Below are 12928 nucleotides of genomic sequence, written 5' to 3' on the forward strand. Positions count from 1 at the left end.
TTTGCATTTTACCTTTGGGAAAGAGAATAGTTAGTCTAGATTTCCTGTGAAGAGCGCTGGCATTTCCTCAGTGAGCTCTCAGCACACAATGTAAAACAATCTCGGGCCATAGCGGTTCAAAAATCAATGGGTTGACAAATGTCAATATTTCAGTTATCCTTCATGGCAGGAAAAAATGGTGTGCATTGGACTGCCTTAATCTGGGAGACTGGGCAGAGTAAAACTTCTGAAATAGCCTATACAAATGATAGTCAAAATAGGAATGTAATGTTAAAGTAGAGAGGATAAGGATGGTGGGTGGAGACAGAAACAGAAGGTCTAAGTATTTGGGCGATCATTTAAATAACCCCTTCTTTAATTTTAAACCAAATCAACCAAAGATCATGTATAGGCAAATCTCACTGATTCCATTGTTGTGACTATATTTGCAGAGGTTAAAATCTGTCCATCTTTTAAGCCCAAAGCCTTGTTAAAAAAAAAAAAAAAAGTCATATTATATCAATTGAAGCACAATCATATTATGTTCTTTTGTTTGGCAATAAAATAAACTAAAAATATCTTAAATGAAACCCTACAGTTATATTTTAGAATCTGTTGAGGAAGACTGCTTCCCACCCCCCCATTCTTTTTCAAATAAAAACAAAGTCTGTTAAAAAAAAGTTAATAGTAGGGGCGCCTGGGTGGTTCAGTGGGTTAAGCCTCTGCCTTTAGCTCAGGTCATGATCTGAGGGCCCTGGGATCCAGCTCTACATCAGGCTCTCTACTTGGAGGGGAGCCTGCTTCTCCCTCTCTCTCTGCCTGCCTCTCTTTCTACTTGCGATCTCTGTCTGTCAAATAAATAAATAAAATCTTTAAAAAAAAATTAATAGTAGGGGCACCTGGGTGGCTCAGTGGGTTAAGCCTCTGCCTTCGGCTCAGGTCATGATCTCAGGGTCCTGGGATCAAGCCCCACGTCAGGCTCTCTGCTCAGCAGGGAGCCTGCTTCCCCGACCCCCACCTCTCTCTGCCTGCCTCTCTGCCTACTTACCAATCCCCCTCTCTCTCTCTGTCAAATAAATAAATAAAATCTTTAAAAAAAATTAATAGTAATAAAATACATACTGGTTCTCCAAAGACAGACACATATTAACAATTTTTCTTACATATACAGGTAATTCTTAATTTCCATCTCTAATCCTGATCCCTAAGAACTATCTAGATATGACTTAGCTTTATAGTAAGAGAAGATATTTCCCATTCCAGTAGGTACCAACATTAATTGGGACTACATGCTATTTCATCAAAACTTTAGGAGCTTGACTGCATTTTCCCAATGCATTGCACTTCACATAATATTTCTATTCAGCAAACACATTGGCAAACGTGTTTCTGTGTGAACATTTAAGAGATTATCCTACAGCACATATAAGGTCATTTGACATGGTGGTTGGGAGGTTGGTGTGGGCGGCGTGGGATAGGAGATGATATTGCTAGTATGTTCACACCCGTAACCTACTTGTACTTTGCTTTTTTTACTTCTTACCACATGATGTGCTGTCAATTTAGGTCCTACTTCTGAGTCACCCTGATGTTTTATACTGTATTTTAAATATAAGGTTTTGCATATTTGCTCTCCATGAATAATGTATAAGCAGGAAGGAATCCAATTGGCAAAAGTACACGATTTCTGGGATAATTTATAAATACAGAAAATTATCTATTTGGATTTAATAACTTTTCTTATGCATGTGGAAAAATTTATACCCATCCTAATATACATATGCACTTTTTTCTACTTGAGAATATACACACGTCTCCGTCTTGTAACAAATGCATATGTACCTATCTTCTGCATGCTTAAATTTATTAGTCTGTTCATTCCTCTCTTTCCATGATATTTGATGTTTTTGCAAAACCTTATCTTTAGTGGATATGAAATTAAAAACTGTTCTATGAGAATGATGAACTATGGGGTGAAGAAAAAAGGAAAATTATATATATATATAATTTATTATATATATATACATAATATATATATATATATATATATATATATATATATATATATTTCCCCCTTCCAATTTCATGAAAATCAACAAAGTCTGTTGCAGAATGTCCAACTTTAACATCTCCTTCTCCTTGAATTTCAGATTCAAGACCTCTTCCAGATGTAGCCCTGACTGGAAAGTGTACCCGTGAGTGTGATGAATATGGCCATTCAGACTCCTGCTGGATGCCGGTCCGCACTTCTCCAGAGAGGAAGAAGAGCCAGCCCAAACTCTCCACTTTCATGCCTGTTGATGAACGAGGAAGCCAGGAAAAGCTGGCCAATGGCGAGGCCGCCATCATGGGTGACCGCAACAGAAACCTTCTGAACAAAAAGTTGACCTCGTCCTATGAGACCTTCAGTGCAGCTAGTTTCAGCAAAAATGAGGAAGCCAACCCTGAGGATATTCCCCTTACAAAAACAGGGGAATACAAGCCATCTCCTGTCAATACTCTCACTAGAAGAGAAGTTTACCTGTAGGTTATGAAGAAGAACGGCAAAGTTCTTTTCATGTATGAGAAGGAGAATAAGGGGCAAAAAACCTTACAAAGAAAAACCGTTTAATCACAAAGAGGGGGCTACCAAAGAGACAAAGCTTTGCCTGCCACTTCTGCCTCCAGATCAGGCCTTTAGTGATACTGTTAGCCTGATTGTAATGTACAATGTAGAAACCATCCTTGTTACTTGCATGTCTAATCCCCTCACTGATTATTCCCAACACCCGTTATCCCTCTTCCCCATCACCCTCCAAGGAGGGAAAAAAAAAAAAAAAAAAGATGGTTGCAAGTTTCTTTCATGGTAACAAGCCTGATTAGCAGAACACAACACACTCTCATTATCCCTAAGCTGAAGCATGATTTAGTCACTTTGATTTAGTTTGAATGCCATCCGGCTGGTCAAAAAAAAAAAAAAAACCAAACAAACAAACAAACAAACAAAAACCCCACACAGACAAAAAAAAAATAAAATAAAAATAAATTAAAAGATAAAAAACAAACAAACAAACAAAAAACAAATCAGGTAAATGTATTTTAGACATACCATGAGAATATAATTAATCACCATGAAAGGCAATCCCCCCAAAATAATAAAGTCCCTGTAAAGGTACAGTTCTTATTAAGGGGGACTCTACAAGAAGAATATTGAGAATCTCACAGCTTTAAAATTCTAACAAAGACTGACAGCTAGACAATACCCAGTTGGAGATTGTAGTACCAAATTGACATATGTTGTTCTTTTCAAGTCAGGGGTATCCACTTCAATCCCATACATTCATCGAATATTCTTAGTATACACACAATCTTGACCACATGTATCAATTACACTAATTATAACTTGTAAAAATTATATATATTTTTTTCAGAACAGCACCACTGTTATCAACTAACTGGAACAATGTGTCATTAAAAGGCCAAAGATCACACGGCAGATCAGGGAAATCATGAAGCAGATTTGGTCTTGACTGGAAATCCATTAAGCAACAAAAGCAACTGAACCCATGCACATACAGAAATACTCAAACACTAGCTTATTTTACATTGTCTCTATACCTGAAAACATGCATTCTCTTTTAAAATGGGTTTTCTTTGAAAGCTCAGAAAATGAAAACTAAAGTGATGTATTTTTGGTATAATAGTAGACAATTAGTTAAGTTTCAAGTTTAGCTTCAAAACCTATTATCAGGGAAGTTTCACTTGTAAAAATCATTTTTGTGGGTAGGTAGGGAAAGAAGGATATGTCGGTATAAAGTCTTTTAAGTTAAAATCACTATTATCATTTTGGAATCCAGGTAATGCGTGCTGGTCTTACTATTTACGTTTCAAATTACCAGTTGTATTTTTTGTGTGTTTAAGGCACTCTTTCATATAACACAAGTGCATTAATTTTGATCCTGTGCAATATAGCACTATTTCAAGTCTCACAACATTGAAACAAGGTGACATCCTAATTGATTTGTCATTAATGTGATTTTGAACATGATACAATATGTCTTAAAACGAATCTAGATGGAACATGAAAGAAATGAGTTCTGGGCAGTGATATGTCTCCTTGTATGTACATCTCTCGAAGTGGAAAATATGCAATTTTTTCAGTGTGGAAAAAAACCCACAATATGCAGATTTTGGGTCATTTGTTCTATAGAGGGTGATTTAACATAATTGGAAATTGAGCTGGGACATTCAGACAGAAGTGACAATCCAGGGACAGAATAGGGGATAACAGGTGAGAAGAGCAAATGTTCCCAACACTGAATGTTTGCAACCTGGTTAAGACATAGCCTGATGGCTCTCTAGCAAACTGTAGAAATAATGTAGCTTTGGATAGTTTTATTCTTTACAGAATTTCTTAGACTATAAGGTGAAACAGCCTGGACCAGAGGTTGTGAACTCACTATAGGTCATCAAAATGTTTATCTTTGAAAACAACTTCTCTGTTTGGTGGGCTACTCTTTTGGGGTCATTTCCTTCTGCTCTTTCTTAAATGGAGTTTTCATTTTGATGTTAGTTTATGTATAATAGTTAAGATGAAAGAAGATATGTAATTGAAACAAAAATATTGGACTAAAATATCAATAATTGAACATGTTTATGTTTAATTATTATTTACATGATGGAAAGATGCAATTCTAGTACTCTGTTAGGAAACTGCATTAAAGCAGTTCTGCCTTGTATAATCTGTAAGTACCTATTAAGACAAAATACTTCTAAAGATACTTATAAAATGTATACATATTTTTTCTTGCACGTTACAAAGCAAATACTCAATTGCATAACACAGGTGTTCAACAAACTTTTTTTTAATGCATTTATTTTCTTTCTCTCATGAGACACTTGGAGCCATTAGATAGCTCATTTCATTCTATCTTAAAACCCTTCCATTGTCTATAAAGCTAATACAGGTCATACTGGACCTTTGGATTAATTGGATCTACATTCCCCAATGATGTTTGCACCACATTCAAGACAGCCATGTCATTGTCATTTAACTCGTGAGCCTCTCTTTAGAACTAAAATGGGTGTGAAAGAAAAAAATTCAGTGTACTGTAAGTATTCTCAGTAATTCTAGTAGAATTAGCTCTCATAACATGTTTATTATATAATGAGCTGGCATGACACAGAAATATATTTTGTGTTTGTATGACTTTTATTTTGAATAGGCTAAATCTGGTGCCACTCCATATATAGAGTGCTTTTGAAAAAAATCAATAAAAAGAAACAAAAAAAATAAATGAGTGAATGCAAAACAAGCAACTGTGCCTTTTATACCTGTTGTTACGGTAAAAAAACGGTTGTTGGGTTTGGGCAATGAGGGAAAATGGGCTATTCCCAACTTTTTTGATCCTGTATATTTATCCATGTTTATTTTCTGAAAATAATAAATAATATATTAAAAATTTGCCTTCTGACAAACTCAGATAATGGACCAGTCTTAAATATCGTTCATTCATAAAACAAAACTAAGGCATTAACATGGACTGCTTAATTCTGACTAGAAGGCTCAAGCGTTTATTATAATAGTAACACAGAGAGAGATTATCAGGGGTGAAATCAGTCCATTTTGCAAGGTCAAATATTGATTTCGAATTTCTATTCTTTATTTCCGTTTTGTTGTTAATTTTTCTTTTAGCTGCTGTTTCATTTTGGTTGTACAGTATATAAACCATACTTGTTTTCTGTACACAAGATTCTCAAGTGAACTTTGCATGCATTATACATTAGGACACATTTATAAATTAATGAGTAACTATATAAATTTATGTGTATTAAAATTTATGTGTATGTCTGTAGCTTCAGTCTAAAATCTAATGCTCATTCTGACCCTCCAGATATCATTTCTGTATGGTTTCTGACTGGCCTGCTGCCTGAGTTTCAGAAAACAAGAGAGGCATTATTTTTATGGGAAGAGAAACTAAGATGGTACTGAAGATGTCAGGCTGAAAGGCTACCCTAGGAAGCTCTCTTAAAGGAAAATAATATAACACACAGACCCGAAGAAACCTCCAAGAATCAAGCCATCCCAAATTCAGGCCTGAGAAATCTGAAGACGCAAGTAGTTTTAGGGATGTTGTATCCGCGATAAATATACAATGTGTCCTTAGGTAGGGATAAAACAAAAACAGTGAATATGATCAAGAATATTCTAGAGCTGGTCAGTTGTGACCCAGGCAGAGGTAGATCCAACATCTGGAGGAAGACCTCATACTTTCAGCTCCCTAGGGTTTACTTTCAGACAACTTTTCCTACATTTTAAAGCACTTGCATTCAGTGTGGTACGATCTGTTTGTAATGTTAATCATTGACTATTGTTCTGCTACTTGGATGTTGATAGTGAAGCAGAAAACAATTTATCATCGTTTATTATGAGTCACTATGCACGCAACTATGCTAAACATGGCGAAATGTATGAAACACTCGTCCAACTATTTATGAAATACTTTACATAATTTAATTTGCTTTTGTACAGTTTTATGTAAATAAATTGCTTGTCATTTTTGTCTCTGCAAATTAAAATATAACATGGTCAAATGGTTTCACACTTGTAAGCGTACTTCTCTGTTGACAGGTAATTCCGTTTTGATTGGACGAGAAGTGAATGGATGCATGTACCAGTGTGATTTAAGATGGTTTGATTTTGAATAAGTCACGATAGAGTAAAGAAGATAATCCTGCAGTAATTGTTGATTTAGAGGGCACTGTGCCTAAGGGTCACCTTACTTTGCGTTATAGCAGAGTAGAACGTGGATTCTTCAGTTTCATCCAAATACTTACTAAGACAATTACGTAGCGGGCTTTTACACGTAAAGTGGGCAGTAGAAGAACTTCTCATCATTAATATAAGCATTGATTTTTTTCAGGTGCTATCTAGAGAAATTTCATGTTTAAGGTAAAACTAATTCTAAGTCAAGATGTATCTCTATTAAGGAAATGTTTCTTTTTAACCTAAAATAAAGTGGTGAATACAGAAACATTAAAGATGAAAAAAAAAAAAGGCCTTATCTCATGTAAGATGTAGAGAAAAAAAATTGAAGCAAAAAATAGAATTTTTACTGAACTATTTTTTCCCTTTAGTTAAGCTTACTCCACTTTTAATTTTTTTTTCCATCAACCAGTATGTATATATGGCTACTCTGTTTACTCTTTGTTGTCAGATTATGCCCTTAATTATAATGACTATCTTCTCTATTTATTTAACGGTATCTATTCAAAGAGGTGAATTCTTCCCTTAAATTGAACCCAGAGACTTAAAAGAGGAAAAAAAAAACAAAAAAAAAAACAAAAAAAACTTGCTACTTATATAAATAGATTCTATGGAATTTTTGTCCCATCTCACAACAACACTGCTAACACCTATCTATATAATAGGAAATTAGGCATTCTAAAGAGCATTGCGTGAAAGTTTCTCTACTGTTTTTCCCTTGCTCTTGGATGAAAATCCAATGTACTTTATATAGAATGACATATTCTTTCTTAAATCAAAGATAACTTTGTAAATTGATAGTGGCTGGCAGCCTTCCTTCTCCAAAGAAGGAATTAAGAGTGAAGTATGGTGAGAAAGTCTGCCACAAGTTGTAATGAGGTGAAGGAATGCTGTGTGCGTTCATGTGGCTTTCTGCATTTCTAATGGTGAGAACCGAACATCAATACATCAGACAGTGTGGAACGGTATGTAAAATGAAATCAGTGTGCATTCATGTTTTAAATGTTCTATTTAGATTTGACAAATATATATTTCTCTTTACCCTAAAATTGCAATCTTAGGTTAAAAATATATTCTTTTAAAAAAAACTCAAACATGTAAAAACACAGTGATGCATTTAGAAAGAAGGTAGACATGAACCAAGGCAACAAAAGTTGCATGCGTCTCTTCCAAGGCTTAGGTCTCATTATTCTACCATTTCTGATTCGTTGGAAGAGTTTCATCTAGTTTCTTAGAAACTTGACTTAGCACAACAGTATCTTACATTTATAGCACACGTTATGGTTTACAAATGTTTTACAAATTCCCGTAATACCTGCAATAGAAAGTGAAAAAAACCTGTTAGATCAGCCATACATAAAGGATTTTACTTTTATTGAATTGTTCTCAGATTGGATAAAAAATGAACATAAAGTTCTTCCAATATTAATATTTTCCCCCTGCTAGCTTATGTACCAATCAAAACATTTTGCATGATTTAGCAGAGTGACAAGGAAAAGAATTCTCCTTACTTACCTGAATAAAACAGGCATTTGTAAAGTGGGAATTTGGGGGATGGAGGCACTAATTATGCAGACTGGCAGGTAATTATCTTCATTTGGCACTGCACAACATACCCTAGCAGTCATTGTAATTTGTATGGGATTTCTGACAGCAGATTGTAAATCTTGAAAACAGCATAGCCTAATTTCTTCCTGCTGAATACCCCTGGCCTAACCTATCAGGCCATGAGGTTTTGATTGACATTGGCTGGATAAACAGTCTAGGTGTGAGGATTTGAATGATCACAACTGATAGCACTATCAAAATTGATCAGATAATTATAGAACTCTCAAATTTACTTTGGTTTCAACAGGTTGATTTCACAAAGAAATTCATTTATTGATGTTTTTGTCTCGTCCTTTTTCTGTTTTTATATTTATCTTTATTTCTGTGTCCCCACTTCAATGCTCTTTGCCATCTTTTATTTGCTCTGTGTTCTTCCCTTTTCCAAATTAAACCTAATTTTCCCTGGAGGTGGTTGAATGTTAGGTAGCTAACCAAGGTCTAGAGGATTTGCAATCCAATCAGCTTTATTTTCATGGAAATTTACAATAGCACTACTTGAGCTCTTAGAAGGCAGGGTGAGTAGGGACTGAACTTACATTTGTTTATTTTCTCTTAACGTTATTCCTACTCTAATACTTGTTTATAAACTGCATGGAGGAAGGTGATTAACAAAGATAATATAAATTTTCCAAGCTGCAGGGAGTGAGGAAAGGATATGAATGTAAAATGTGGAATACTAAACATTTATATTCTCTTTCAACACTAACTTTATTTTTCCTGTTGTGCTACTGTTAAATACAAATTTTATTAATTGGTTGAATTTATTATGTGCGAACCACACAGATATAATTTTGCCTATTTATTTTAACTGCTCTGGGAAGATGTAGAAGATGCTTAATCGTTTATAAATGTAAAATTTGCCCCAACACTCTCAGGTGATAGTAAACAAAAATCATAGTTTATTCATGATGCTCAGTTTTATTTTTTTCCACTAAAAGTTATTATTCAAGTAACCCATTTCCAGAAAGGTCATAAGAAAGATGCATGAGGTCAATGGATAAATGTCAGATATAATCATAGAGATTAATATGGGTTTTGAAAAATAAAAATGTTAATCAATGTGCCTAATTAAAAAAAAAAGAGAGAGTTCACTAAAGAAACACCTGTATAAGCAATCTGAAGAAAGAGATAAAAACAAGGTGTTTTATTTTGATAATTTAATTGAAAGTACATTACAATATCCCAGACTTAGTAAAATTAGTAGTAACTTGAGTGGATAATGTCAGGGTTTTTTTCTAAGTGTGTTTTATAGAGTGTTACACAGAACATTTTTATTGCAGTTTTATGGATTGTTATAAAAATTTGACTGTGTATTTAAACCATCTTATAATACCTTTATGGAGAGGAAGGGAGTGCAAAAAAAAAATAAGTAGAAAAACATAAAGAAGTAAAGTAAAAAAGATGGCCAGGTCACTTAATTAGTTTTAACACTGCTTTTTCCTTTCTTTTCTTTTCTTTTATTGAAAGATTTTATTTATGTGTTTGTCAGAGAGATAGAGAGAGAGAGAGAGAGAGAGAGAGCTCAAGCAGGGGTAACAGCAGGAAGAAAGAGAAGCAAGCTCCCCACTGAGCAAGGAGCCCAATGCCTGAACTCAATACTGGGACCCTGGGACCACGACCTGAGGTGAAGGCAGAGACTAAACTGACTGAGCCCCCCAGGTGTCCCTTAATACCTGCCTTTCAGAGACAAACAATTATTTGAATGTTTTCCAGACCCTACAGTTTTGCTAGAATATACTTGATTAGCATTTCTTTAGTGTTTATGATTCACTGAGAGACTGTAGAGTTTTAGAGATCGAGATATTCTATGATATTTTTTAAAGAATTGAGTTTGACTAAATGAGGTTCAAAGTAATCTTTCAGCATAGTTTTCAGTGATAATTCTCAACTGAAGCTGAATTTAACAGAATAAAATGTTTACTTTGTAAGTCAGTATTTATCCACATATTGTGGGGACAAATAACATTTTTCTGGAGTCCAAAGGGACCATTTCTTTCCTTTTATTTACAAGGGTCTATATCTTACTCCATTGTGAGAAACACCAATTCAGAGATTTGGGTGAAAAGCAAAGTATTGAACAATATGAATGATTAGAGTAGAAGATATAAACATATACAAAGGTTGGCAAACTTTTTCTCTATAGGGCCAGATGGCAAGTATTTTAGACTTTACGATTCAAGAAGTAAAATCAAAGATATTGTGTAGGGGTTTATATGCTGAGAACGAAAACAAGTTTCTAGATTTTTTTTTTCCAATCATTAAAATGCATAAATACTATTTTTTAAATGTTTTTAAAAGATTTTATTTATTTATTTGACAGACAGAGATCACAAGCAAGCAGAGAGGCAGGCAGAGAGAGGGGTGGGGGAAGCAGGCTCCCCGCCAAGAAGAGAGCCTGATGCAGGGCTCGATCCCAGGACTCTGGTACCACAACCCAAGCCAAAGGCAGAGGCTTTAACCCACTGAGCCACCCGGGCGCCCCCATAAATACTATTCTTAACTGAGGAGATAAACAAAAGCATAGCAGTGGGCTGCATACAAATTGTAGTTTGCTGACCCTACTATATAGGAAACACTTCTTCAATTGATACTAATATTGGAGAATCCATCACTAAAATTCCTCTTCTTATACCTTAGTTAAGTATGTCCCTGTTCAACCAGGACAGTACTGGTTCATGTCTTTGCCCAATAAAGTCACTAATAATCACCCTCACATGTTAGATTATATGGTTACCCTAGTTATCAGGGTCATTCATGCCCATTAAACATCCCTGGAGATAAGATAGACTTTTTAAGAGATGCAGGTAGATATGCACAAAGTCCTCAGGCATCTCGAAAGAGCTCATAATCTTAATGCGGGAATCATCATCATGGTACTCTTCATAAAAAATTCAAAAGTGTGTCTTACCAACTATCATATGATCTCCCTGATATGAGGAAGTGGAGATGCAACATGGGGGCTTAAGGGGGTAGGAGAAGAATGAATGAAACAAGATGGGATTGGGAGGGAGACAAACCATAAGTGACTCTTAATCTCACAAAACAAACTGAGGGTTGCTGGGGGGAGGAGGTTTGGGAGAGGGGGGTGGAGTTATGACACTGGGGAGGCTATGTGCTATGGTGAGTGCTGTGAAGTGTGTAAACCTGGCGATGCACAGACCTGTACCCCTGGGGATACATTATATGTTTATTAAAAAAAAAAAAAAAAAAAAAAAAAAGCGTGTCTTACTTTGGAAGTTCCAGTTTGGTTTAAAGGTAGGAGATTTGCCTTTTTCCTTTGGATCAAAAGCTATAAACTTCCACTTAAATGTCACAGATAAGAGCTCATTATATTTTGTTCAGTAAAAAGTAGCATAAAGTCTCATATTTAGAGTCTAATCTACTCAAAACAAAAAGAAGAAATACTGTGACTAATGTAATGGGATTCTTGAGATGGGGTGATTTTTTTGTTCTCTTTTACGTTTTCCAAATTGTACACTTGACCAGGTCTTACATTAACTATATAAAAAGTGAACACTTTGAAGCATTCTAAAACTATGGGCCGTTGAGTGAATACATTTAAGAGTAATAAAAGAAACAATTTAACTTCAAAAGACTGGATGCCGGCCACCTGGGTGGCTGAGTTGGTGAAGTGGCTGATTGGATTTTGGCTCATGTTATGATCTCAGGGTCCTGGGATGGAGCCCTGCGCTGGGCCCTCTTCTCATCAGGGAGCCTGCTTCTCCCTCTCCCTTTGCCTCTGCCCCCACTCCTCCTCTCTCTCTTTCCTCTCAAATAAATAAATAAAATATTTAAATTTATCTCCTTCCAAAGAAAGTTGTATTAAAAAAAAAAAAGTTAGATTATCATTCCACTGTGACATTTGACATTAGCTTTTTCCTACCCCAGTAAAGTAAATATATGCTACCTAACTTCAGCGTTTGATGTTACCAAACCAGTGCAAAGGAAATTGTCTTCATGTAAAGCCTAAATATGAACTCTGCTAAGCCTGTAAATTAAATGTGAAATTTATATTGTGAAAAAAGTAATACATAACCATGCAGAAAAAAGATGGACAACAGTGAACTTATTATCTAGTATTTAATCAACATAGAAACCATGGATGGATACTTCAGTATATAGATGAGATTATTTCAATATGGTTTCTCCAATATGACTGTCTGAAGCTTCCAACTGGGAAGGTTGGTAAATTTGACTGCATAGTCGTCAGGGGTAGTTGATTTGGCTAAACCTCTGGAAATGAAACTACTGAAAAAGCTACTATAAAAATCTATGTCTAGTATAAGAAACAATGAACACTCTCATTGACTAAAATAATCTGGGAACACAAATGAAGAAAAGAAAAGATAAATTCTCAGCCATAATGGACAGGTACTATCATCCCATACATGGTTTGAGAAGTTTAAAAGGGCAGTTGAGAATGCTACTGTATCGAAAAACTTGCTTCAAGGCTATAGTGTTATTGCAAAGAAGGTGAACAAGTTGCATAATACAGCTCTTATCCAAAGAAACTTCTCCTTCAGTGAGCCGTTTTTTTGTTTTGTTTTGTTTTGTTTTGTTTTGTGATAATACTTAAGCTATGCTCCTGTTATGTCA

At 35.1% G+C, this 12928-nt stretch overlaps 1 protein-coding gene across 5 annotated transcripts in view; it reads left to right on the plus strand.

The window, feature by feature from the left end:
- The window catches only part of PCDH7 (protocadherin 7), a 415361-nt gene extending 411238 nt beyond the window's left edge, over positions 1-4123 (plus strand). For 2 of the 5 annotated variants that reach the window (XM_032334043.1, XM_032334044.1), the window contains exon 3: positions 2130-4123. In XM_032334043.1, coding sequence (XP_032189934.1) covers positions 2130-2506 — 377 coding nt within the window. In that variant the 3' untranslated portion in view covers positions 2507-4123. The remainder of the gene's footprint in view (positions 1-2129) is intronic. The other 3 variants (XM_032334047.1, XM_032334051.1, XM_032334054.1) reach the window with 2 other exon arrangements.
- The last annotated feature ends 8805 nt before the right edge of the window (positions 4124-12928 follow it).

The sequence above is a fragment of the Mustela erminea genome, chromosome 2, assembly GCF_009829155.1.
Source record: "Mustela erminea isolate mMusErm1 chromosome 2, mMusErm1.Pri, whole genome shotgun sequence".
Taxonomy (NCBI): domain Eukaryota; kingdom Metazoa; phylum Chordata; class Mammalia; order Carnivora; family Mustelidae; genus Mustela; species Mustela erminea.